This window comes from Giraffa tippelskirchi, chromosome 2 (genome assembly GCF_054371585.1).
Source record: "Giraffa tippelskirchi isolate mGirTip1 chromosome 2, T2T-mGirTip1v1.2.pri, whole genome shotgun sequence".
In the NCBI taxonomy this organism is placed as follows: domain Eukaryota; kingdom Metazoa; phylum Chordata; class Mammalia; order Artiodactyla; family Giraffidae; genus Giraffa; species Giraffa tippelskirchi.
This window is the reverse complement of record NC_137276.1, coordinates 82,752,012-82,779,538: the sequence shown is the minus strand read 5'-3', so window position 1 is coordinate 82,779,538 and position 27,527 is coordinate 82,752,012. Positions and strand designations below refer to the sequence as shown.

Here is a 27,527-nt window from a genome sequence, read left to right as displayed (position 1 = left end):
TTTGTGAGTGTACACTTGTCAAAATATCACATTGTACATTTTGAATAGGTATAGTGTATTGTATGTCAATTACACTTCTACAAAGCAATACTAGTTGTCAGAGAAGTTGCGGGATGAGGAATTCCTGTACAGTACTACTAGCAGCAGTGTATTTTGGTACAGTCATTTTAGAAAACCATTTGTCCATTTGTCAGTTCTTAATTCCCTGGGGTCTCAGTGGTAAAAAAAAAAAAAAAAAAAAAAAAAAAATCTGCCTGCCAATGCAGGCAATGCGGGTTCAAAGATTCCTCTGTGGAAGGAAATGGCAATCTACTCCAGTATTCTTGCCTGGGAAATGCCATGGACAGAGGAGCCTGGCAGGCTATAGTCCGTGGGGTCACAAAAGGATTGGACACTACTTAGTGACTAAACAATTCCCCTCGTAGGTATACTTCTCTCCACAGGAATGCATACAAATGTACCACCAAATAGCTACCTAAATGTTTTGTGAAATGGCCAAAACATCCAGCATATTATTCAACATAATGTTGCATAAAATAAGCCAGATACAAAAGAAGACACACTGTATTATTCTACTTATATAAGTAGGCAAAACTAATCTTTGCTAATATAACTCAAAATCATGGCTAACTCTGGAAAGTGACATGCTAGGAAAGCACATAAGGTAATCTCCTGGGTGCAAATATCTTGTTCTGGAAGGTGGCTAATGGAGTTGGTTCACTTTGTAAAATTCAACTGAATTTTATACTTAAGACTTGTATACTTTTTATATGTGTGTTAAACTTAAAAGTTAAAAAAATTAATAACTATGGTTCAACAACAAAAATCTATAAGTGAAATCAAAAGACAAGCCCTAACATCCCATATAGCCAACAAAGAAATATTATCAGATTATATGAAGAGTGCCTACAAATTAATTTAGAAATGTACCCTTTCCCCAAAGGAGAGAAAAATAGCAAAGAATATGAACAGGCCATTCACCTCAAAAATCTTATGATTACTTAAGGCCCAGTCCCTGAATCACTTCTCTATTTATATTTTCTCCTTGGTACTCTCACTCAGGTTTTTAAATATCACATATTCATTGAATGACTCCGACATTTTCTCTCTAGTCCAGACCTTTCCCCTGAAATTGAGACTTGTATATCTGCCTGCTAGATATCTTCATAGGCAGTTCAAACTTAACAAGTACAAGGTTGAACTAAAATTTCCCATCAAACTTGCTCCTCTTGTAGATGTCCCCAGTTCAGCAAGTGGCAGCTTAATTTTCTTAGTTCCAAATCTTGTAATTATTCACAGCTCCTATCTGTTTTCATATACTACATTCAATCCTTCAGCAAATACTATCAGCTCTACCTTCAAAATCTATTCTGAATCTGACCATCTCTCAGTGTTTCCACTGCTATCAGTTCAGTTCAGTTGCTCAGTTGTGTCAGACTATTTGCAGCTCCATGGATTGCAGCATGCCAGGCTTCCCTGTTCATCACCAACTCCCAGAGCTTACTCAAAACTCATGACCATAGAGTCAGTGATGCAATCTAACCATCTCATCCTCTGTTGTCCCTTTCTCCTCCCACCTTCAATATTTCCCAGCATCAGGGTTTTTTCAAATGACTCAGCTCTTCAAATCAGGTGGCCAAATTATTGGAGCTTCAGCTTCAACATCAGTCCTTCCAATGAATATTCAGGACTGATTTCCTTTAGGATGGACTGGTTTGATCTCTTTGCTGTCCAAAGGACTCTTCAACACCACAGTTCCAAAGCATCAATTCTTCGGTGCTCAGCTTTCTTTATAGTCCAACTCTCACATCCATACATGACTACTAGAAAAACCATAGCTTTGACTATACAAACTTTTGGTGGCCAACTAATGCCCCTACTTTTTAATATGCTGTCTAGGTTTGTCATAGATTTTCTTCCAAGGAGCAAGTGTCTTTTAATTTCATGGCTGCAGTCACCATAGTCCAACTATCACATCCATACATGTCTACTGGAAAAACTATAGCTTTGACTAAACGGACCTTTGTTGGCAAAGTAATGTCTCTGCTTTTTAACATGCTGTCTAGATTGGTCATACCTTTTTTTCCAAGAAGCAAGCGACTTTTAATTTCATGGCTGCAGTCACCATCTACAGTGATTTTGGAGCCCCCCAAAATAAACTGTCACTGTTTCCACTGTTTCCCTAGATCATCTATTTCCCATGAAGTGATGGGACCAGATGCCATGATTTAGTTTTCTGAATGTTGAGCTTTAAGCCAACTTTTTCACTCTCCTCTTTCACTTTCATCAAGAGGCTCTTTAGTTCTTCTTATATGGCTTTCTGCCATAAGGGTAGTATCATCTGTGTATCTGAGGTTATTGATATTTCTCACAGCAATCAGATTCCAGCTTGTGCTTCATCCAGCCTGGCATTTTGCATGATATACTCTGCATATAAGTTAAATAAGCAGGGTGACAATATACAACCTTGACGTACTTCTTTCCTATTTGAAACCAGTCTGTTGTTCCATGTCCAGTTCTAACTGTTGCTTCCTGACCTGCATACAGATTTCTCAAGAGGCAGGTGAGGTGGTCTGGTATTCCCATCTCTTGAATTTTCCACAGTTTGTTGTGATCCACACAGTCAAAGGCTTTGGCGTAGTCAAGAAAGCAGAAATAGATGTTTTTCTGGAACTCTCTTGCTTATTCGATGATCCAATGGATGTTGGCAATTTGATCTCTGGTTCCTCTGCCTTTTCTAAATCCAGCTTGAACATCTGGAAGTTCTCAGTTCATGTATTGCTGAAGTTTCGCTTGGAGAATTTTGAGCATTCCTTTGCTAGTGTGTGACATGAGTGCAATTGTGTGGTAGTTTGAACATTCTTTGGCATTGCCGCCTTTACATCAGAATTGGAATGAAAACACCTTTTCCAGTCCTGTGGCCACTGCTGAGTTTCCCAAATTTGCTGGCATATTGAGAGCAGCACTTTCACAGCATCATCTTTTAGGATTTGAAATAGCTCAACTGGAATTGCATCACCTCCACTAGCTTTGTTCGTAGTGATGCTCCCTTAGGCCCACTTGACTTGGCATTCCAGGATGTCTGGTCTAGGTGAGTGATCACACCACTATGGTTATCTGGGTCATGAAGATCTTTTTTGAATAGTTCTTCTGTGTATTCTTGCCACCTCTTCTTAATATCTTCTGCTTCTGTTAGGTATATACCATTTCTGTCCTTTATCTTACCCATCTTTGCATGAAATGTTCCCTTGGTATCACTAAATTTTCTTGAAGAGATCTCTTGTCTTTCCCATTCTATTATTTTCCTCTATCTCTTTGCATTGATCATTGAGGAAGGCTTTCTTATCTCTCCTTGCTATTCTTTGGAACTCTGTATTCAAATAGGTATATCTTTCCTTTTCTCCTTTGCCTTTCACTTCTCTTCTTTTCTCAGCTATTTGTAAGGCCTCCTCAAACAATCATTTTGCCTTTTTGCATTTCTTTTTCTTGGGGATGGTCTTGATCCCTGCCTGTGATACAATGTCATGAACCTCTGTCCATAGTTCAGGAACTCTGTCAGATCTAATCCCTTGAATCTGTTTGTCACTTCCACGGTATAATCGTAAGGGATTTGATTTAGGTCATACCTGAATGGTCTAGTGGTTTTCCCTACTTTCTTCAATTTAAGACTTAATTTGGCAATAAGGAGTTCATGACCTGAGCCACAGTCAACTCCCCGTCTTGTTTTTTCCTGACTATATAGAGCTTCTCCATCTTTGGCTGTGAAGAATATAATCAATCTGATTTCGGTACTGACCACCTGGTGATGTCCATGTGTACAGTCTTCTCTTGTGTTGTTGGAAGAGGGTGTTCGCTATGACTAGTGCGTTCTCTTGGAAAAACTATGTTAGCCTTTGCCCTGCTTCATTTTGTACTTCAAGGTCAAACTTACCTGTTACTCCAGGTATTTCTTGACTTCCCTACTTTTGCACTCCAGTCCCCTATAATTAAAAGGACATTTTTTTTGGGTGTTAGTTCTAGAAGGTCTTGTAGGTCTTTATAGAACCGTTCAACTTCAGCTTCTTCAGCTTTACTGGTTAGGGCATAGACTTGGATTACTGTGATATTGAATGGTTTGCCTTGGAAACGAATAGAGATCATTCTGTTGCATTTGAGATTGAAATGCAAGTACTGCATTTCAGACTCTTTTGTTGACTATGATGACTACTCCATTTCTTCTAAGGGATTCTTGCCCACTGTAGTAGATACAATGGTCATCTGAGTTAAATTCACCCATTCCAGTCCATTTTAGTTCATTGATTCCTAAGATGTCGATGTTCACCCTTGCCATCTCCTGTTTGACCGCTTCCAATTTGCCTTGATTCATGGACCTAATATTCCAGGTTCCTATGCAGTACTGTTCTTTACAGCATTGGACTTTACTTCCATCACCCATCTCATCCACAACTGGGCGCTGTTTTTGCTTTGGCTCCGTCTCTTCATTCTTTCTGGTGTTATTTCTCCACTCTTCTCTAGTAATATATTGGGCACCTACCGACCTGGGGAGTTCATCTTTCAGTGTCATATCTTTTTGCCTTTTCATACTGTTCATGGGGTTCTCAAGGCAAGAATACTGAAGTGGTTTGCCACACACTTCTCCAGTGAACCATGTTTTGTCAGAAGTCTCCAAAATGACCCATTCGTCTTGGGTGGCCATACACAGCGTGGCTCATAGTTTCACTGAGTTAGACGGGCTGTGGTCCATGTGATTAGTTTGATTAGTTCTCTGTGATTGTGGTTTTCATTCTGTCTGCCCTCTGATGGATAAGGATAAGAAGCTTATGGAAGCTTCCTGATGGGAGAGACTGACTGTGGGGTAAACTGCTTCATTTTCTGCTGATGGGTCATACTCAGTAAATCTTTAATCCAATTTTCTGTTGATGGGCGGGGCTGGGTTCCCTCCCTGTTGTTTGACCTGAGACCAAACTATGGTGGAGGCAGTGAAGATAATGGCGACCTCCTTCAAAAGGTCCCAGGCATGCAGGTCCCAGGCATGCAGTGCCACACTCAGTGCCCCCGACCCTGTAGCAGGCTACTGCCAACCCACGCCTCTGCCAGAGACTCCTGGACCCTCATAGGCAAGTCTGGGACAGCCTCTTGTGCCGTCACTGCTCCTTTCTCCTGGGTTCAGGTGCACACAGGTTTTATTTGTGCCCTCCAAGAGTCTGTTTCCCCAGTCCTGTATTAAGTTCTGTAATCAAATCCCTTTGCTGCACTCAATATGCCAGCAAATTTGGAAAACTCAGCAGGGGCCACGGGACTGGAAAAGGTCAGTTTTCATTCCCATCCCAAAGAAATGCAATGCCAAAGAATGCTCAAAATACTGCACAATTGCACTCATCTCACACGCTAGCAAAGTAATGCTCAAAATTCTCCAAGCCAGGGTTCAACAGTATGTGAACTGTGAACTTCTAGATGTTCAAGCTGGTTTTAGAAAAGGCAGAGGAACCAGATCAACTTGCCAGCATCCACTGGATCATTGAAAAAGCAAGAGAGTTCCAGGAAAGCATCTATTTCTGCTTTATTGACTATTCCAAAGCCTTTGACTGTGTGGATCACAACAGATTGTGGAAAATTCTGAAAGAGATGGGAATACCAGACCACCTCACCTGCCTCTTGAGAAATCTGTATGCAGGTCAGGAAGCAACAGTTAGAACTCGACATGGAACAATAGACTGGTTCCAAATAGGAAAAGGAGTACGTCAAGGCTGTATATTGTCACCCTGCTTATTTAATTTATATGCAGAGTACATCATGAGAAACACTGGGCTGGATGAAGCACAAGCTGGAATCAAGATTGCCGGGAGAAATATCAATAACCTCAAATATGCAGATGACACCATCCTTATGGCAGAAAGCAAAGAAGAACTAAAGAGCCTCCTGAGGAAAGTGAAAGAGGAGAGTGAAAAAGTTGGCTTAAAGCTCAACATTCAGAAAACTAAGATCATGGCATCCGTTCCCATCACTTCATGGTAAATAGATGGGGAAACAATGGAAAAAGTGGCAGACTTTATTTTTGGAGGCTCCAAAATCACTGCAGATGGTGACTGCAGACATGAAATTAGAAGATGCTTACTCCTTGGAATAAAAGTTATGACCAACCTAGATAGCATATTAAAAAGCAGAGACATTACTTTGCCAACAAAGGTCCATCTAGTCAAGGCTATGGTTTTTCCAGTAGTCCTGTATGGATGTGAGAGTTGGACTATAAAGAAAGCTGAGCGCCGAAGAATTGATGTTTTTGAATTTGCGTGTTGGAGAAGACTCATGAGAGTCCCTTGGACAGCAAGGAGATCCAACCAGCGCATCCTAAAGGAGATCAGTCCTGAATGTTCATTGGAAGGACTGATGCTGAAGCTGAAACTCCCAATACTTTGGCCATCTAATGCGAAGAACTGACTCATGGGAAAAGACCCTGATGCTGGGGAAGATCGAAGGCGGGAGGAGAAGGTGACGACAGAGGATGAGATGGTTGGATCGCATCACCAACTCAATGGATATGAGTTTGAGTAAACTCTGGGAGTTGGTGATGGACAGGGAGGCTTGGCGTGCTGCAGTGTATGGGGTCGCAGAGAGTCAGACAGGACTAAGAGACTGAACTGACTGAACTGAATCAAATCCCACTGCTCTCCAAAGTCAAATTCCCTGGGGGTTCTACTGCTATCACTCCAGTCTAAACTAAACCACCATCATGTCTTAGCAGGATACTACTATAACCATGCAACCAGGCTTCCACAAACCTTGCTCTGCCAAACCCACTCTCTCAAAATCCTCCAGTGATTTTTCATTCCACTCAGTTTGAAATCAATATTCATAGTTAAGTGTCTTCAAGATTCTATGAGATCTCCACCCTACCCTGCCCTTGGCCACTCCTCCTTCAGCACCTTTTGATCTTATCTTCTACTATTTTGTCCTTGTTCACTGTACTCTAGCCACACTGGCCATGTGATTCCTCAGAAGTCAAGGCACACTCCAACCTCAGGGCCTTTTACTAACCATTATGCATGCCTGGAGTACTTATCCCCCCTACCCACCAACCCCACCACCACCACCCCCTCCCTTACAGCCATATTATCATGACTCATGCCTTCAAGAGCACTTTGCCTGTTATCACTCTGGTCTTCTTGGACTATTTATTTATCTATCTACTGCTGCACCTCGAGGCATGTGGGACCTTAGTTCCCTGACCAGGGATCAAATGTGGGCTCCCTGCATTGGAAGGCAGAGTCTTAACCACTGGACCACCAATTTAAAACAGTGCAAGGACCTTCACTCCAAGCCCTCTCTCACAGTCTTCCCTACATTATTTTTCTCCCTGGCACTCATCATAATTTGACTTACTTCTCATTGACTTAACTTGTTTTAAGCTGCACATGGGCAGGAATCTTTCTCATGTACGCTGCTATATCCCTAGGATAGTGCCTGGCATTCATTTGTTGAATGAATAAGAAACCCGAATGCCCAATAAACAGAGGGAAAAAATGCCCAAACTCACTAGTAATCAACAAAATATAAATTAAACAAAAATGAGATACTATTTCACAATTAAACATTATAATTTTTGTCAAAGATGTGGACAACAAAACAAGTTCTTGGTGCTGGAGGCAACACACAGCCACACAAGTATTTTAGGAAGACATTAGGCAGTATCAAGAACAGGTAAGCAACTATATGCCAATAAACATTAAAAAAAAAAAAAAAGAGCAGCTATAAGAGGGCAGTCCTAAGATTCAACAATTTCACTTCTGGTGTACATAAAAAAAATTATCAAGGATGCTCAAAGTGGCATAATTTGTAAAAGCAAAAAATCTGTAATAGCAACAATCTGTAAAAGTAAAAAATGTTCATCAGTAGGGGAATACCATATTTTACTTGCCTATTTCCCACTGATGAACACTGGGCTTCCCTGCCAGCTCAGTTGGTAAAAAATCCACCTGCAATGCAGGGGACGCCAGTTTGATTCCTGGGTCAGGAAGATCCACTGGAGAAGGGATAAGCTACCCACTCCAGTATTCTTGGGCTGCCCTTGTGGCTTAGCTAGTAAAGAATTTGCCTGCAATGCGGGAGACCTGGGTTCGATCCCTGGGTTGGGAAGATCCCCTGGAGAAGGGAAAGGCTACCCACTCCAGTATCCTGGCCTGGAGAATTCTATGGACTGTAGATAGTCCCTGGGGTCCCAAAGAGTTGGACACGACTGAGCGACTTTCACTTTCACTTTATATGATGAAAACCATTCATCAGCTAAAGAACGAGGAAAATCTCTGAGTTTTAACATGGATATATCTAGAAAGCAAAATGTGCAGTGTAAAAAGAAAGTTTCAGAATGTTATTTAACACATATAATTTACATAAAGGAAAAATAAAATCTTCTACACAAACTACATCTATGTATCTACATATAGTTTATATTATAAACTAAAAACAAAAATATGGACTAGATATACACCAAATTCATTTACTTCTAAGAAAAAAGGGAAGAAAACAGGATTGAGGAAGAAACATGTGGAATTTCAAATCTGTCTTTGACATTTTTCTCAAAAACATGGTAGATAATGTTAACACTTATTCATTTGGAGTTGCGGATATATAGGTGTTTATTATACCATCATTTCTACTTTTCTACATTAGAATTTTCAGGAGTAAATCAGATACATAAAACTGCTAACTTTATTAACATTTATAGTACACAACTACATATCTAAACAAGAAAAATAAAAATAATTTCTACAATACTGCCTTCTGCTCAGTCATGTTATACTGCATTAGCTGAGAGCACTTACAAATTATTTATGTTGGCCTTCAAAAGCAGGTTTGTACTTAGAGCAAATAAAGAAAAGTCAACAGAAAAAAAATCTATGAATTGTAACAGTTATGTTAATAGAAACCTTTAACAGTCAATATGCAACATATAGATTGAATTACCATTTTAATTTTTAATTGGAGGATAATTATAATATTGTGATGATTTCTGTCATACATCAACATGAATCAGTCACAGTTATACGTATGTTCCCTCCCTCTTACACCTCCCTCCCCATCCCCACCCCTCCAGGCTGTCACAGAGCACTGGCTTTAGGAATATAGCAAATTCCCACTGTCTATCTATTTTACATATGGTAATGTATATGTTTCAGTGCTACTCTCTTAAATCATCTCACCTTCTCCTTCCCACAATGAATTACTATTTTAAAAGAACTTAGAGATTCAAGTTTCTTTTCCTATAATAATCAGAAAGAATGACCCATAAACCCTGTTAGCTGAGAAATTGACTGAATTTTTCTTTTTTAATAGTCACTATTGATGACAGAAATTTAAGAACAAATTAGACAAGAAGAAGGAAAGCTATCATGGAATTTAGGATAAAGAATACCTTCTTCCTTTTAAAAATTAGTTGAAACTAGTGTTTAATCAAAATCACAAGAAAAATCAAAGATTTCTAATGCAAATAAATTAAACAAGATAATATTTTCTTAACACTACTAAAATAAAATTTACCTTAATGTGCTGTTAATTGCTCCCAGTTTACTAGCTTGCTCACAGTCTTCTAATTCTTTGGTATTATTTGCCACTTTCAAGTACTGAAAGGAAGTTCATAATAAGTAAGTTTAGTGATAATTATTACCTTTATTTCATTTTCCATTGGCAGAAGAGTCAATTTGTCAATGATAATATATACTAAATATAGATACATCCTATCATCAAAATCCTTAACACATGGAAGAAATACAAATGAAAATATGTCACAAATTTCCACCTAATAAGTAAGCAAAGACATTAAAAATGTAGCAATTTGAATTGGTATGTTGGTGATGATGTGGACTGAGAAGACCCTCTTGGGAAAGTAACTTAACACTTATGTAGAGCTGCAAATATGAATAAATCCTTGAGCCAGCAGTCCTACTGCTGAATCTATATCCAGAGCAACATTTAAAAACAAGAATCACTCTAGAAAGTTATTTGGTACTCTCTCATAGTGTTGAGATAGGCATACCCTTTGGCCCAGCAATCTTACTTCTAAATATAGACCTAAAGAAACTCTTACATATGTGCACAATTCGACGAAAGACAAAGATGCCAGTGCGTCATTGTTTGTAATAGCAAAAACCTGAAAACAATTGAAATGTCTATCAACAGAGGAATGGCTAGTCACACAATTATACAAATTATTTTACAGCTATTAAAATTAACAAAATCTACATATATCAGCAGAGACAAAATGTTAAAAGCCAATATTGAGTAAAACTATTAATTAAAAAATGTTTTTAACTTGAAGAAACACAAAATATAAATTTAAAGTTTTAAAAATTTCAAGTAAAAGCTCTATATATTACTTGTAGATACAAGCATAATACAACATAAAAAGTATCACAGAAGGATACACGACAACTTCAACAAAGTGGCTAGCTCTAAGGAGGGAGGAAATATTAATATATAATGGGACTGGGACAGAGTTCAGAAGGGATTTCAATTATCTTTATACTATTTATTTTAGATCTGAAACAAAAATACATAAAAAAGGGTGAGCACAAACGACTGCAAATGGTAGAGAATATAAGAACAAAATGGAGAACAAATGCATTAGGAACCAGAGAGAGAGGGTATGACTATCTTGTTGAAAAAGAATAAAAGCACATGCCTGATAAAACCCTGCTGATTAGGCAAACTGACACTGTAGTTATCTTTTATAGTTCTTCTAGAAGTTCTAAAAACAGAACTAAAATATTTCAAAAGAAGCTACATAATTTAATTGTAAGAATATATTACACCTCATGACTTGCTACAAAATTAGGGATTTGGGATTTTCAGGCAAAAATGTGTCTGTTCTCAGCTAACCATATTATGGTTCTCTTTTGCAACCACATCAAGCAGTAAGGGTGCAAGTTTCACTATGTAAAGCAGAAATATTTAATGAAGCAAAGTGACTTACCTTATTAGAATTCCCAGCTTTAATTCCAACTGGAATTTTACTCTTAAAAGAACAACAATAAAAATTTAGAAAATGATCTTTATATTTCTTGAGATTTTTTCACAAATTATGAATGCCATTATCCTAATTCAAAGACTGTTTTAGTCCACAAGGAGAAAATATACATTCATTCAAATTCTATTTTCATACTACCTCTTGAGATGAAAGGTAAAGAACTACCCCAATGTATAGGCTTGTAAATCATAGTACAGAAAACTGAAAGACAAAGGTTGTCATCAGCTCTAATAACTCTCAATGCAGTAACTAATAGTTTATATAATTTTTAGGTTCAAAAAGACCCTAGCAAAATCACTTTTTCCATAAACTTTCTTTTCACAGAAACAACTTTTTAAAAATTCAAAATTATTTAAAATTTTTTATGCTCAATTAAAAGTGTTGCTCGAAATTGACATTTAAAGTTTAGATGATTTTGAGTTAATACTAAAAAGCAAGAGTTAGTTCTTTGACAGAACTGTGGCTGGCAAGTGGGAGGGGGTGGGAGAGGGAAGGACTGGGAGAGTTTGGGGTTAGGAGATACAAACTACTGTATGTAGGATGGATAAACAACAAGGCCCTACTGTATAGCACAGGGAACTAAATTCAGCACCTTGTGAAAAAACAAAATGGGAAAAAATATAAAGTATTATATGTATAACTGAGGAACTTCGCTATACAGCAGAAATTATCAACATTGTGGACATGATGTAATGTCTAAACAACAAAATCAACCACACTTCAATAATTTTTTTTTTAAAGAGTAAGCTCTTTGGTTTATGATTAAGGTTTACCAATCTAAGAATTACATCAATGTTAACAACTGTATATAGGTCTATCTTTTCTGTAAAACCAATAATTTATTTCAAGCATAAATAAATCTATGAATTATTACAACTGGTTTATCAAACACAATCTTAAATAAAAATCATATCTGAAAGCAGACAGTCTAGGGTTAATCCTAGGATCATACCAGAGGACTGATTTCCAACATGTCAATCTATGGATTATCAAATTAATAGCAAATTACCTATTAAAACTTTTTCATGTTTCATAGATAAAACTTAGTCAAATTTTCAGAATAAATATTTTTCTGTCAGGCTGAAGAATATTAGTAACAATAATGATAAGAAATTTTTCCCCAATGAACAAAGAGATCATGTAGTTAAAACATTACTTGCTGCTAATATTTTATAATTTCAATGTTTTCTAGCACCAGTAACAGAGGGCAGAAGAGAGAAAACTATAAAACTCAAGCCAAATGTAACAGTTACAGGTATCAGACCCTGAATTTAAAGTATGGAATACTTATCAAAAGTGCCCTCTCACTGTTGTCTTCTAACTCACATAAAATAAAAGTGTACTTGCAGCTTTTTAAAAGATTTGATGCTAGACGCAGTAACTTGTGACTTGAGCAAATCTTAATATAGGCTATTGAGAAATATTGGGATAGGCACCACAGATGATAGTCATGTATAACATAAAAATCACAAAAGAGAATTATTAAAAGCAATGACAAATGTGAAGCTAATAACTAAAATCAAACATGAAATAAACCTGGCCATTGCCACTAACAATATGAAGCAGTCTGCAAATTACAAAATTAAGTGAGTCTCACAATTAAATTCGACTTCAAATTATAGAATGCAAATTGTAACTCCATATCATGACAAGTTGGGGTTCAATATGAAATGCCTATTAAATTCTCCCCCAAAGAGAGAGAAACATAAATATCCTCATATTAGTTAAAAGAACCAACATAAAGGGATAGTTTTTATCTCCAGAAAGAAATGAAAGAAGATGGCATTGGGAAGGGAAGAGACAAATTTTTAAATACTTGTGTTAGATTTCTTATGTTGGGGATTTACATGCAAATAAACACTTTCACTTATTTTTGTTAGAAATTTACGACTACAAGACAGAGAAGAAGAAATACTGTATGACATCCCCTATATGTGGAATCTAAAAAGAAATGATACAAATGAACTTACAAAATAGAAAGACTCACAGACTTAAGAGAATGAACTTATGGGGGGTAGGGCAGAGGGAAGAGAGAGTCAGGCAATTTGGGCTGGACGTGTACACACTGCTATATTTAGAATGGATAACCAACAAGGACCTACGGTACAGCACATGGAACTCTGCACAATGTTATGTGGCAGCCTGGATGGGAGCGGTGTTTGGAAGAGAATGGATACATGTATATGTATGGCTGAGTCTCTTCACTGTTCACCTGCAACTATCACACCATTGTTAATTGGCTATACCCCAGTACAAAATAAAAAGTTAAAAAAAATTTAAGGCTACAGAGGATAATCCACTGTAGACAATAAGAAACTGATATCTTAACATAAAAACTTAAGAAACATATACTGCGCAAAGTAACTCTTACAGCTCAGCAATAAAACAGCAACTCAACTTAAAAATGGGCGAAGTATTTGAACAGACATGCTTTTGACGAATACATACAAATGGCTAATAAGCACATGAAAAGATGCCTGATATCAGGGAAATGCAAATCAAAAGCAAAATGAGATGCCATTTGTAAGGACAGCTAAAATAAAACATAATACAGCGGACTTCCCTGGTGGCACAGTGGATAGCAACCTGCCTGCCAATGCAGCAGACATGGGTTTAATTCCTGGTCTGGGCAGATTCCACATGCTTCCACAAGCTGCAGAGCAATTAAGCCCATAGGCCACACCTACTGAGCCTACGTGCCGCAACTACTGAAGCCCGCACACCTAGAGCCTGTGCTCCACAACAGGAGAAGTCATGGCTTCTAAGCCTGTGCACCACAATGAAGAATAGCCCCCACTTGCCGCAACTAGAGAAAGCCCACGCCAAAAGAAAAAAAAAACCAAACAACGATAAGACAGCAATAAGTGTTGACAAGTATGTAGAGAAAGTGGAACCATCATACATTGCTAGAGTCCATGTAAAATGATGCAGCCACAATGGTTAACAGTTGGGCAATTCCTCAAGAGTTAAAGTTACTACATGATCTAGCAATTTCACTCCAAAGGATACTTAAGAGAATTGAAAAACATATGTACACACAAATATCTGTGCCCGGATATTTATTCATTATTCATAGTTGCCAAAAAGTGGAAACAATCCAAATGTCCATCAACTGATAAATAAACAAGATGAGGTATACCCATACAATACAATATTACTCGGCAATGGGATGAAGTACTGATACACACCACAGCATGGATGGACCTTCAAAACATTATGCTAAGCAAAAGAAACCAGTCACAAATGATCACATACTGTATGATTTTATTTACATGAAGTGTCCATAATAGGCAAATTCATAGAGACAGCATGGATTAGTGGTTTCCAGCAGGAGAGAGTAGGAAACAGGGAATGACTACCCATGGGTAGAGGTTTCTTTCTGGGGTAGTGAAATGTATTACAACTAGATAGTGATGACTGTTGTGCAATTCTGTAATATACTAAAACTCACTGAGTTGTGCAGTTTAGCATGAGTGAATTCTATGTAGGTGAATTACGTCTGCATAAAGCTGTTATTAAAAATCATAATGATAGTAATGATATTAAATTTAAATAATAATTCAAGTTCATATTGACATAAACATACAATAAATAAAGGAATGCAGTAGAATGTCAACTAATAAATGTAGAAGAAATGGAATCAGAAAAATCACTATTGGACAACCATCATATAAATAATTAATTCAGGCAAGAATCATGAGTGGATGCTAAAACCACGATGGTAAAAATATGATAAAAAACTGGATGTTTTTATAGTTTCAAAAAATGTTTCCCTGTTTACCATGAAGAAATACTGCCCATACAAGCCTAATCATGTAATCATGATGACATAATGTGCCTCCCAACAGGACACTGAGAAGGACACACCATCCCTTCTATGGTGCACTGTCCAAAGTGCATGACCTGAATGCAATCATTAGAAAACGCCAGAAAAACCCAAAATAAGAGGTAGTCTCAAATTAACTGGTGTATTTTAAGGAAAGACGTAAGGGAAACAGGAAAGGAGGAAGGGAAGGGGTTTGTTAAAGAGACAACAAAAGAGAAAGGAACACTGAAGGACTATTCCAGATTAAAGAAGACTAAAGAGATATGACATCCAAATGCAAGGTATGATTCTGGGTCAGAAACTTAGTTGTTATTGTTGCTATTTCTGTAAAAGCACATTTTAAGTCAGCTGGTGATCTGTGATTAAAGTCTATAGACATTAGTATTATATAAATATTAATTTCCTGATTTTGTTAATTACATTGTGGTTAATAATCTTGTTTTTAAAGAAATACACAATGAAGTATTTAAGGATAAAAGATCATGTTGGTAACATATCTAAATGGTTCAAAAAATAATAATATTAATATATACATATAGATGGACAAAGAAAGCAAACTTGATTAACATTTAACATTTGGGGAAATATGGATAAAAAGTATATGGGAATTGTTTGTACTAGTCTTGCAACTTTTCTGTAGGTCTGAAATTACTTCAAACTGAAAAGTTAAAACATTTTATTCTTAAAGGAAAACGTAAATAATTAAAAAAAAACTTTCCCTTTAGAAAGGACATTGGTTCAGATGTTTTTTCCTGTTTGTAAGGCAAAAACTAGACTAACTGATTTTAGGTAATAGAACAAAAAAAGTAAAATGAAAATACAGCTTATAACTAATTACTGTCAAAACTGAAAGTGAAGTTGCTCAGTCGTGTCCAACTCTTTGCGACCCCTATGGACTGTAGCCCGCCAGGCTCCTCGGTCCATGGGATTTTCCCGGCAAGAAACTGTCAAAAAGGAATACAATTAATACTGCTAGATGTCAAAAAATAAAGTCTGAAATGTAGCATTCCCCTATTAATAAGTACAGCCCTTTTTCCTCCCAATGTAACGAGACCAAGTGAAGATCTAATTTCAAGCTTTGAATTTCCCAACTTTCTGCACTCTAATTCTCACTCCAAATTTGAAATTTAAGGTCCAGTAGCATTTTCTTTGCCCATGAAACAAGATGCAGATTCAATAAAGCATGAAATAACAGCCAACTGTAGATCCTGTCCTAGAATAGGCCTCCATTTTAGAATCAGACTCTAGTTTAACATCCAGTCACCAACATCACTGGATACATGAGTGTCTTCAAACTCATTTTGGTGGCAAGTACAGACTAAATCTTCCATAACCTGGTTAAAAAGAAGAAAGTTGAGGGCATATGAATCTGATGCCAAGTCCAAATGCTTTGACATAGCCTAAAATGTAGAGTTCATGCTTATCTAAAAGCCCAAGAGAAAGTATTTCTTTTCCCGATTTTTAAAAAATTTATTTTACCTCTGGACAAGGCTCCACATGACAGTCTTTTATTGAACAATGGCCATCTTCTGCCCAGAAAGGACACGGTCGCTTCAGGTTAACCTTGACAGAAAGAAAGAATGAGCATTAGTCAACATGTGTCACAGTCTTACAATGCTAAGTATCACTGTGCTGGGTACCAGGGACCTGGTGGTGAAGGAAAGGCATCCTACCCTGTGGCATTTGTACAGTTCAGAAGTTAAAACTACTCAAGTTTTTCAGACATCCAAGGTCTAATATAAATTATTTAAAATAAATGCTATTAGTCCTCTGACACTTCAAAAAGGAATGAAGTCCAAGCACACTGCTCATCTGAAGAACCTGGAAAGCATTACAGGATCACTCTATAATGTCTCCCATCTCCTTACATCACTCACGGACCAGGTTCTCCCAGGCATCCACTCCCTTAACAGATGTGCACTGAGCACCCATTCTGCACCAGGCACTGTGTAGGCTCCAGAAGCAGAAAAAGCACTCCCTCCCTGCAGCTTATAGTCTCCTGGGGGAACCAGGAATCACCTATTTGAGTGTTTACTTATTACAAATTCTGCAAGTGCTACAAAGGAAAATCCAGAGTTCTGTGATGGAAAATATCAGGGCTGGTGGCTGGAGGCGTCTGAGAAGGTGGTGTTTTAGTTGGTGGAAATGTGCACGTGGAAAGGTAACAGGACTAGGACAGTTTTGGGAATTGAGAAGCTGACTTAGTTTCACTGACTTTTAGAAGGGAAGGGGGAGAGTGGCAGGGAATGAGGGAGAGATAGGCAAGACCATGCAGGACATTTCACCAGGGACAAACTCTGGTTTTCATATTCTAAACCTAACAGGAAGGCATTAATTCAATAGGACCTCCACGTGGATTGCCTGAGCCAAAAATCAAAGCTTTATTCTTATTTCCTCCCTTTTCTTTATTCCCTGCAAACAATTCATTGTTCTCTTCTCACTATCTCTTCTGTCACCACCTATCCCTGTACCGACTACTCTAAGTCTTCCAGCATCTACTGCTATCTAGTTTCTAACACAGTATGGAAAATCCCAGGGACGGAGGAGCCTGGTGGGCTGCTGTCTACGGGGTCACACAGAGTCGGACACGACTGAAGTGACTTAGCAGTAGCAGTAGCTACAATCAGCTCTTTGAAACACAATTCAGAGCATACCAAGCCCTGCTCAAAACCGTCCCACAGCTTCCTATCACCTTTAGAGTAATCCACAGGCCCTCCATTGCCTGGCCTCCTACCACCTCTCTGACCTGTCTCCTCCCACAGACCTCCAGGCACAATGGCCTTCTGGCTGGGTACACACCAAGTTCCTTCCTGTCTCAGGGCCTTTTCAATGGCTCCTCCAGATGTTTTATGGCTCAATCCCCTCACCTCCTTCAGGGTTCTCTCAAAGATCTCCTCAGCAGAGAGACCTTTCTGACCAGACTCTCTAAAGTAGTGCCCAGTATGCACCCTACATGCTGTATCATTATAGCATTTATCACTACCTGAATATTATCTACTTATTGTCTGAACCCTTCACCGTAAGGACGGGGATTTTGCCTGGTTCATTATTTTACCCCAGTATCTACAACACACAATAGACACCTCAATAAAATAAATGTGAGGTGAGGTAAGCCATACCCAAATTCACAGAGGAAGAGGCAAAAACAGGTAGAAACTGGCAACACAAAGAGAGTGGTCAACTCTGCGTATGGGATGTCAGGAGGGCCTCCAAGGTAACATGTAAAAATGGCTACGACTAGAAGTTTCCTAGAGAAAGAGATTTCTAGGCAGAGGGATCAGGATGTCTGAAGGCAAAGAAGCTTAAAATCACCTGGCACCCTTGTAAACTGCAGGTGCCCCTGAGCTGCTGGCTTGTAAATCCAGCTTCTCCTGACATCTCCATGGGACAGGCACAGATATCTCAAATGTACTAAGACACCCCAAATTGTGCTCTGCCCTGTAGTAATTCTTGCCATCTCAGTAAATACCAACTCCATTATTCTAGTTCTTCAGGCCAAAATCCTGGCATCACCCTAATTCTTCTCTCTCTCACCCCACACAGATACCTCTGAAAATCAGGTCAGGTCAAAATCCAAGTCCAATTCAATGGCTGAGAGCCCCGCCCATGGGCTGATTCCCTAGTTTCCTGCCCCTTGTTCACTGGCCTCCTCCTGCTGTTCCTCAAATACATAAAGCGCACCGTGGTCCCTGAGACTTTACTCTTGTTGTTCCTTAGATAGCCACAAGGCTTGCTTTCTCATTCCCTTGGGGGTTCCTCCAATGGCACCTTCTCAGTTTTAAGGTGCTACATTTTAGGCTAATCTGTTACACAGTGATAGATAATTAATACAAAATGCAAGGAGTAGGCTGTGTACACACTGCAACAGGCTGCTCAGGTTACCCTTCAGGAAGAAAGGGCCTCTACCCCAGCCCTGGAAACGTTGCAGGCAGCCAACCTTATCTAATGAGAGCCACTTTGCCCAACGTCACTACATCCAATGACTGGTGTAAGGAAATAAAGGGCTAGGCATCCTCCTGAAGTGGGGACAGCTCTGGGGGTTGTACTATCTTAAGAACTCCCCACTACTGGCTTCCCTGGTGACTCAGTGGTAAAAGACCCACCTGCTAATGCAGGAGACACAGGTTCGATCCCTGGTCTAGGAAGATCCCACATGCCTCAGAGCAACTAAGCTGGTGTGCCACAACTATTAAGCCTGTGCGCTAGAGCTAGGGAGCTGAAACTACTGAGTCCACAAGCCACAACTCCTGAAGCCCAAGCTCCAGAGAACAGCAACAAGAGAACCCACCACAATGAGAAACCTGAGCACTGCAACTGGACAGCAGCCCCCATTCGCTGCAACTAGAGAAAAGCCTTCACAGCAATGAAGACTCAACACAGCCAAAATTGAATAAATTAATTCAAAATATTAAGAACTCCCTCCAGAGTGTCACCTGAGGTCACAGCTTTATTTTCTCCTTTGCCCAGTCCTGACGTCTCCCTTCCTTTTCCTTCTCTACATTGTTGGTTCCAAGAGCTGCCCCTAATTAACCTCTTGGACACTAAACACGGTCTCAGAGTCAGCTTCCTAGGAACTTAACCTGTGACAACTTGTCCAGCTCCAGAAAAATAAACTACTGTTATTTTGGGGGGATCACATTAAATTTATATATTAACTCTGGGGCTTCCCAGGTGGCTCAGTGGTAAAGAATCTGCCTGCCAATGCAAGAGACACGGGAGTCACAGAGTTGATCCCTGGGTCAGGAAGATCCCCTGGAGAAGGAAATGGCAATCCACTCCAGTATTGTTGCCTGGAGAATTTCAGAGACAGAGAAGCCTGGTGGGCTACAGTTCATGGGGTTGTGAAAAGTCAGACACAATTTAAGGTCTGAACCACAACTTGGGGGAGAGGTAACATCTTTATGCTACAAAAGACATCTGCCCATTTGTTTGAGCCTACTTTTGTGTCTTGAAGAAGTGTTTTGGAGCTTTCTTCTTTTAGAAATAATAAATGTATTTTTTGATAGATTTATTTCTGTATATTTTATCTTTTTTGCTAATGTAAATGGGAATTTCTTCTCCATTATATCTTCTAACATTGTTCATATTTATGAAGATATTGATTTTTCAATATTAGATTTATAACCTGCTATCTTAATGTACTTTTTATTATTTGTGTGCAATTTATTATTTAGAGGTTTCTAGGTCTATTTTTGCCATTTATACATGGAGATAGCCTTATTTATTCTTTTAAGAATTTTATGCCTCTAGTTGCTTTTTGTTGTTCGACTCTATTGGCCAATATGGTCCAATATTAAATGAAATAGTAGGTGCTATTTCAACGTCTACTGGAATAGAGTATGGCAACCCACTCCAGTATTCTTGCCTGGAGAATCCCATGGACAGAGGAGCCTGGTGGGCTACAGTCCATGGGGCCACAAAGAGTTGGACACAACTGAGCGACTAAGCACAACATATACACAAACATGCTATTTCATTTAAGGGTCCAGTATTAAAGGAAACAGGAGGTGCCCTCTTAGCATGGTTCCTGATTTAAGGGAGAATTCTTCTAGTGTTTCCCCACAAGTAAGATGCTGGCAATGCTGATTTACAATTGAAATTATCATGGTAAAGAATTATGAAAAGTGAAAGTCAGTCGCACAGTCATTTCCAACTCTTTGCGATCCCATGGATTGTAGCCCTCTAGGCTCCTCTGTCCATGGAATCCTCCAGGCAAGAGTACTGGAGTGGGTGGCCATTTCCTTCTCCAGAAAGAATTATGGATACTTCCTTATCTTCATTTTTAAAAATCAGAAGGTGTACTGAATCTTGCTGAAGACCTAAAAGTCTCATCTTCACATTCCTAGAATAAAATCCACTTGGTCATGATGTATTTTTTTGGTAACACACTCAAAACTTAGGCATGAAATCGTCTTTGATTTCACTGTTACTGTCACACCTTACATTCAATCCATCAAAAAGTCTGCTGTGTTACCTTTTACATATGACACCAACTGGATCATTTTTCACCTCGTCCAACTCTACCACCTTATTCTACATCCACATCACTTTTACTGCAATAGCCTCAGAAATCGTTTCTCCATTTCCTGTCTCCCACCCTTATTGTCTCTTTTGCACAAATTCCTCCAATAGCTTCTTATCACACTTTACGTGATAATATGGCCTTCCAGTTTTTTAAAAGTCATTCTTTAATTTTCAAATTGAGAGCACAGAATCCCAACTACTGCACCACCAAGGGAATTTCCTAACTTTTTTTCTTTTTAAATCTGGCCCCTAACTACCTCTCCAATTCTTCCTCTCATTCACTTTCCTCCAGCTATACTGGTCTTCAAACACCCTATGCCTTTATACCTGTAGTTCTACTCCCCTTCCCCAAAATGTTCTTTATCCAGATCTTGTCATGGTTTACCCTTTCACCTTAAGTAGGTCTTTGCTCAAATGGTGCAGCCAAAAATGCCTTCCTTTCCCGACCACCTTCTGTAAAACAGGGCTATCTACCTTCCCACCCCTATTATTTCTCTTACTTTGCTTTATTTTTCTCCATAACATTTACATTATCACAGGAAATTATATTTTATTTTTTACGTGTTCAAGGTTTGTCTCTCTAATAATAAAAAGTTTCATAAGTTTGGAGGTTTTGTTTTATTCACTATTGTATCCACAGCACCTAGAATACACTCTGCTACAAAGTAATTTGATAAATATTTGGTAAATAAAGGAATGGAATGGATAGTAGAAGACAGAAAATATAAATACCAGCTACAGCAGCCAACTGATCAGTTGTCAGAGGTTAGGCTCGCTCTTCTACTTGTATTTCCTTGCTAGATGAATCAAAACTATGTATGTGTGTTTAAAATTAACCTCTTCTCTTAGCTTTCCTTTTTTTTTTTTAATTTGTAGGTTGACAGAATTCGAACAGTATAGAGCACCCAAACATCTTAGACTTGAAACTAACTGATTAACTAGATCATTACATTACTCTCCTCTGGGAGAGGGTATGAATAGATTGTGGTTACATTTAGAGTAATTTCAATATGTTGGTTGGAACATTTTTTAAATCACAGGCATAAGGATAAACTGTATGTTGGCTAGCCAAGCACACTATTATTTCTGCCTACGTGACTTTCATTTTTCCTCCTTCTGTAACATCTCCTAATTTTCCTTTGAGAAACAATTTGCAAATATCCAAATACAAATAGGACTATTAACCAAATTGTCTTTTGGTCAAGGGGTAGGGCTACGTAACCCTACCAAGACCAATTTAGACCTTTCCTCCCAGAAATCTGACTCATGTATAATATAAAAATATGGGGAAATGGTTAATTTAATTCAAAATTTTGGTATCACAAAGAGAATGGCCATTAATCCCTGCTATAATTTGTCTCATCTGAAATATGCTTCTTTAGTTTATCTTTCAATTTTGTGAGCTGCCTCACATTTCTTAATAAAACTTCTGTTTTGTTTGTAAGCCAACAAAAGTACCCTACCTTAGGATAAGTAAACCATTCTTTCTTTTTTGGAAAACGTGGATGATGTTGACCTAACAGGATTTCAGTGTAATGAACGATTAAATGAGAGATTCATCCATGTATTTGAATATTTGAGAGCTTATTATTGACCAGATGGGTGAGGATACAGAAACAGAAGAAACAATTCCAAAAAGGGAGAAGTGGAAGAATGAGGCCACGACATTTTGAATGGACATGTGATCTGGACATTCCGTGAAGGGATGATCTTTGATAGAAGGAATACTTCCTTCACTGTATTAGACTGAACCATATGAAATAGGCAATAGTCTACCTTTCCAACTTCTAAAAGCCACAATTTCATTTGGGTAAGCCAAGTAATAGAAAGGAAGCAAGAGAAAGCAGTTATAAATGCAGACAGACATAAATTTAGGACTAGGAATTAGAAGAAGGTATTCTAACCTGTGTTGTTTGTATGAAAAATGTCTAAAATATTAGAATAGTTTGCTTAGGCATAGATTTCTTTTGAAATAAGTTTATGGGATCTGCATCTCTAAAGGGTTTTGTATTGAGGAGATATATTCACTTTTTTGTATATTCTTGGTGCTGATGGGAAAAGGGGACGGGTTCCCAAATCTTTAGGTCTCTACTTTGGTATCTTTATGTACAACTTAAAACTTCACAAGTAGTATATTTTTTAACCTTCAAAGCTATTTAAAAGACTAAGGTAACCTATACAGAAAAAGGATTAAAAAAAAAACATGCTCAACTTTAAAAACAAACTAAAAGTGAAAATCAAAGAAATTATAAACCCAACTGAATACTGAGAGCAAGAGTAGAGGCAAAAAAGTATAACAGCGGCCTTTAAACTATTGTTCTTTTGAATCTATGTTACTGCTACTGCCTTTAAACTACCACTGGTTATTCTGTGAAGGTCTAGAGTGGCCTATTAGACTTAAGAACCAATGCTGCAGTTTTACTACAGTGCTGTTCTGCTTATGTCCTTAGGCTATTCTATCACTCCTCCAGTGAGCTACCCAACAAATACATTTGTTGGGACTTTGCACGTGAGAGTTGAACTATAAAGAAAGCTGAGTCCCGAAGAACTGATGCTTTTGAACTGTGGTGTTGGAGAAGACTCTTGAGAGTCCCTTGGATTGCAAGGAGATCCAACCAGTCCATCCTAAAGGAGATCAGTCCTGGGTGTTCACTGGAAGGACTGATGTTGAAGCTGAAACTCCAATACTTTGGCCACCTGATGCAAAGAGCTGACTCATTTGAAAAGACTCTGATGCTGGGAAAGATTGAAGGCAGGAGGAGAAGGGGATGACAGAGGATGAGATGTTTGGATGGCATCACCGACTCAATGGAGATGAGTTTGGGTAAACTCCGGGAGTTGGTGATGGACAGGGAGGCCTGGCTTGCTGTGGTTCATGGGGTCGCAAAGAGTCGGACACGACTGAGCTACTGAACTGAACTGCACCTCTAACACTGATAGCACACAACACTGCCAACAGCACAACTTAAGGCCTGGGTAAGTGTGTCTAGATGACAAAACCTAACTCACAAGGGAGGCTGACAAAATAAGTCCCAGGCATTTTCAACATCTATAGAGGAATGAGTCTCTGCACCTGAGAACCCAAACCGACCAATGAGAAATTCCCCAAACACAGGAAGGGAGTTCAGATTCATAATGTTCAAAAAGACTAACAGGCTTTCACTACAAGAGTTAATACAGTCCAGTGATAAAGTATATACACAGAGTGCTGAGAAGAATAGAAAAGGATTTTCCAAAGAGTCATAAAAGTCACATCTGTAGACAACTATAGAAAAATCTTCAGTATCGATGGAATCAAAAGTTATACCATACCTTGTAATAACGAAAATAGTCTCGCTCTTGCAGCTTTTTTATTTTGGGGAAGATTTTGAAGGTGTTGAAGTTATCGATGCTATCAATGTCACACAAGCAGTCATCCAAGACTCCAGTGACCTAGGGAAAAAAACACATATATAATAGAAAAGATGTAAATTAATGTTTCAACCTTAGCAAATCTGTACTATTATGTAGTAAGATAAATATGCCTTCAACTTAGCCAGTATTTGCTGATTAAGATACATAACACTTAAAGCCATCACTTTTTACAATGGTCAGTTAAATAAAAAGCAACAGAAGGATTATATATACCCATTCTGAAGAAATAAACATTCTCATTCATTAACATGCACAACTTGGATGAATCTTTATGGAGTTATGCTAAGTGAGAAAAAAGTCAAACCCAAAAGATGAGATACTATAAGATTTCATTTATATAACATTTTTGAAATGACAAAATTTGAGAAATGGAAAACAGATTACTGGTTGCCAGCGCTTAGGGACTGGAGTAGGGGACGGGAGTTAGAGTGGGGAAGCAAGGAGGTAGGTGTGGCTATAAAGGGGCAGAAAGGATCCTTGCAGTGACGACATTTTTCAGTATCTTGACTGCAGTGGTGGACACACAAACTCACACCATGTGATATAAATGTACAGAACTAATCCACAGATACACAAATGAAACAAGTGAAATGAACACACATGATTACATCAATGTCAATGCTCTATTTATAATATTACACTATATGTTTACAAAATGTGTGTATGTGCTCAGTCATGTCTGACTTTTTGTGACCCCATGGACTGTAGCCTGCCAGGCTCCTCTGGTGATTTCCTCTTGGGATTTCCTAGGCAAGAATACTGGAGTAGGGTGTCATTTTCCACTGAAGGGTATCTTTCTGACTCAGGGATCGAACCCACATATCTTGCATCTCCTGCATCAGCAGGCAGATTCTTTACCACTGTGCCACCTGGGAAGCCCTTACAAAATGTTACCACCGGGGAAAAATTGGATAAAGGGTAAATGACATTTTTATGTATTATTTCTCACAATTGCATGAAACAATTATCGCAATTAAAACTAAAATTTAAAAACAAAAATGGAATTCAGCCTGTTAAAGGTTATTTATGTGATCCACAGGAGTAATATATGCAAAGAATGATTTAAAAAATGGAAACTTTCTAGTTGTTTCTGTCTCATGCTTTTTCCCTGGGAGTGTAAATGTGTCCCATTTGCATTCTAGGCCCCTAAATAATAATAGGGAAAAAAAGGAAACAAAACACATACCAAAAAGCTTTATAGGCTTTAAAAATACTTTACCCACTAAGAATGAGTGAGTGATCATTCTTACAAATTTTTCTTAAATTGTTGACTTTTAGTTAGTGAACTGCAGCATTTACAAACATATTATTTGTGGTAGGGGTTGGAGTAAGGTATACAAAATTACCATGTACTTATTTCTAACTCTTAAAGACTACTATTAAGACAAAAACTGTGTGTATAACCAAGTTTTTAAAAATAGAAATTAGATAGGAAAAAGAAATAAAAGGTATCCAAACTGGAAAGGAAGAAGAAAACTCTTACTATATGCAGACAATATATACAGAAAATCCTACAGATTTCATTCACTGAAACAGAACTAATAAATTCAGCAAGTTCTAGGACACAAAATCAATATATGAAAATAGTGTACAGTGTTTCCATATGCTAATAACAAACTATCAGACAAAGAAATTAAGAAATAATTCATTTACAATCAATTACATCAAAAAGAATAAGATAATACCTAGGGAAAAAATAAACCAAGTGGTGAAACGCCTATAAACTATAATATATTGATGGAAAATATTGAATAAATGGAAAGCTATTCCATTTTCATGGATTAGAAAAATAGTTAAAATGTCCTTAGTACTCTAAGCAGGATAAAGACTCAATACATCCTTGTCAAAATTCCAACAGCATTTTTACAGAATAGAATGGTCCTAAAGATTTGTATGGAACCATAAAAGACCCAGAAGAGTCAAAGCAATCATGAGAAAGAATAAAGCTGGAGGCATCAAGTGCCCCAATTTCAAGCTAGATTACAAACCTATAGTCATCAAAACAGTATGATACGGGCAGAACAAAGCAGAATAAAAAGTCCAGGAAGAAGCCCATGAATATATGGTCAACTAATATATGACAACAGAGCCAAGAATATATAATGGGGAAAGGACAGTCTTTTCAACAAACAATGTTGAGGAAACACATGCAAAAGAATGAAATTGGACCACTACCTTACAGCATACACATTTGAAATGAACTCAAATGGATCAAAGACTTGAACATAATAAGACCTGATACCATAAAACTACTGGAAGAAAATACAGATTTTAAGCTCCTTGACATCAGTCTTGGTGATGACTTTTTGGATTTGATACCAAAATTAAAAGATAACAAAAGTAAAAACAAACATGTAGGACTATGTCAAACTAAAAAGCTTCCGTAAAGCAAAGCAAAACCACTAACAAAATGAAAAGACAACCTATGGAATTGAAGAAAATATTTGCAAATCATATCTAATAAGGGGTTAATATCCAAAATATATAAAGAACTCATACAACTCAATAGCAAAAAACGATCATTAAAAAATGAGCAGAGGAGGCTTCCCTGGTGACGCAGCGGTAAAGAATCTACCTGCCGATACAACAGGCACTGGTTCAACCCCAATCTGGGAAGATCCCACATGCCAAGGAGCAATGAGGCCCCTGCACCACAACTACTGAACAAAACTGAAAACCCTAGAGCCCATGCCCTTCAACAAGAAAAGTCACTGTGATGAGAAGCCCAGGCACTGCAACTAGAGAAAAGCCTACGCAGCAATGAAGACCCAGCACAGACAAAAATAAATGAATAAATAAAAATATTTTTAAATGGGAAAATATTTTTATTTAAGGATCTAAATATTTTTCCAAAGAAGACATATGAATGGCCAACAAGTACACAAAAAGGTGCTCAATATCACCAGCATCAAGGAAGTGAAAATCAAAACTATAATGAGATATCATGTCACACCTGTTAGAATGGCTATTATCAGAAAGACCAGAGTAACAAGTGCTGGTGAGGATGCAGAGAAAAGAAAACCCTTGTGCACTGTTGGTGGACTGTAAATTGGTACATCCATTATGGAGAAGAATATAGAGGTTACAGAAAAACTTTAAAATAGAACTACCACAAAATCCAGCAATTTCACTTTTTGGTATTCACCTGAAGAAAATAAATATACTAACTTAAAGATATCTGTAGCCCCATGTTCACTTAAGTATTATTTACAATAACCAAGTATGGAAGTGACCTAGGTATCC

General features: G+C 38.0%; 1 protein-coding gene across 18 annotated transcripts in view; it reads right to left on the bottom strand.

The window, feature by feature from the left end:
* ERO1B (endoplasmic reticulum oxidoreductase 1 beta) overlaps positions 1-27,527 on the bottom strand; it is a 65,256-nt gene that overhangs the window by 27,822 nt on the left and 9,907 nt on the right. For 10 of the 18 annotated variants that reach the window (XM_081569414.1, XM_081569420.1, XM_081569416.1 and 7 more), the window contains exons 2-6: positions 24,183-24,302; positions 16,326-16,409; positions 10,967-11,008; positions 10,082-10,144; positions 9,535-9,617 (exon numbers count right to left, since the gene is read on the bottom strand). In XM_081569414.1, coding sequence (XP_081425540.1) covers positions 9,535-9,617; positions 10,082-10,144; positions 10,967-11,008; positions 16,326-16,409; positions 24,183-24,302 — 392 coding nt within the window. The remainder of the gene's footprint in view (positions 1-9,534; positions 9,618-10,081; positions 10,145-10,966; positions 11,009-16,325; positions 16,410-24,182; positions 24,303-27,527) is intronic. The other 8 variants (XM_081569426.1, XM_081569424.1, XM_081569429.1 and 5 more) reach the window with 2 other exon arrangements.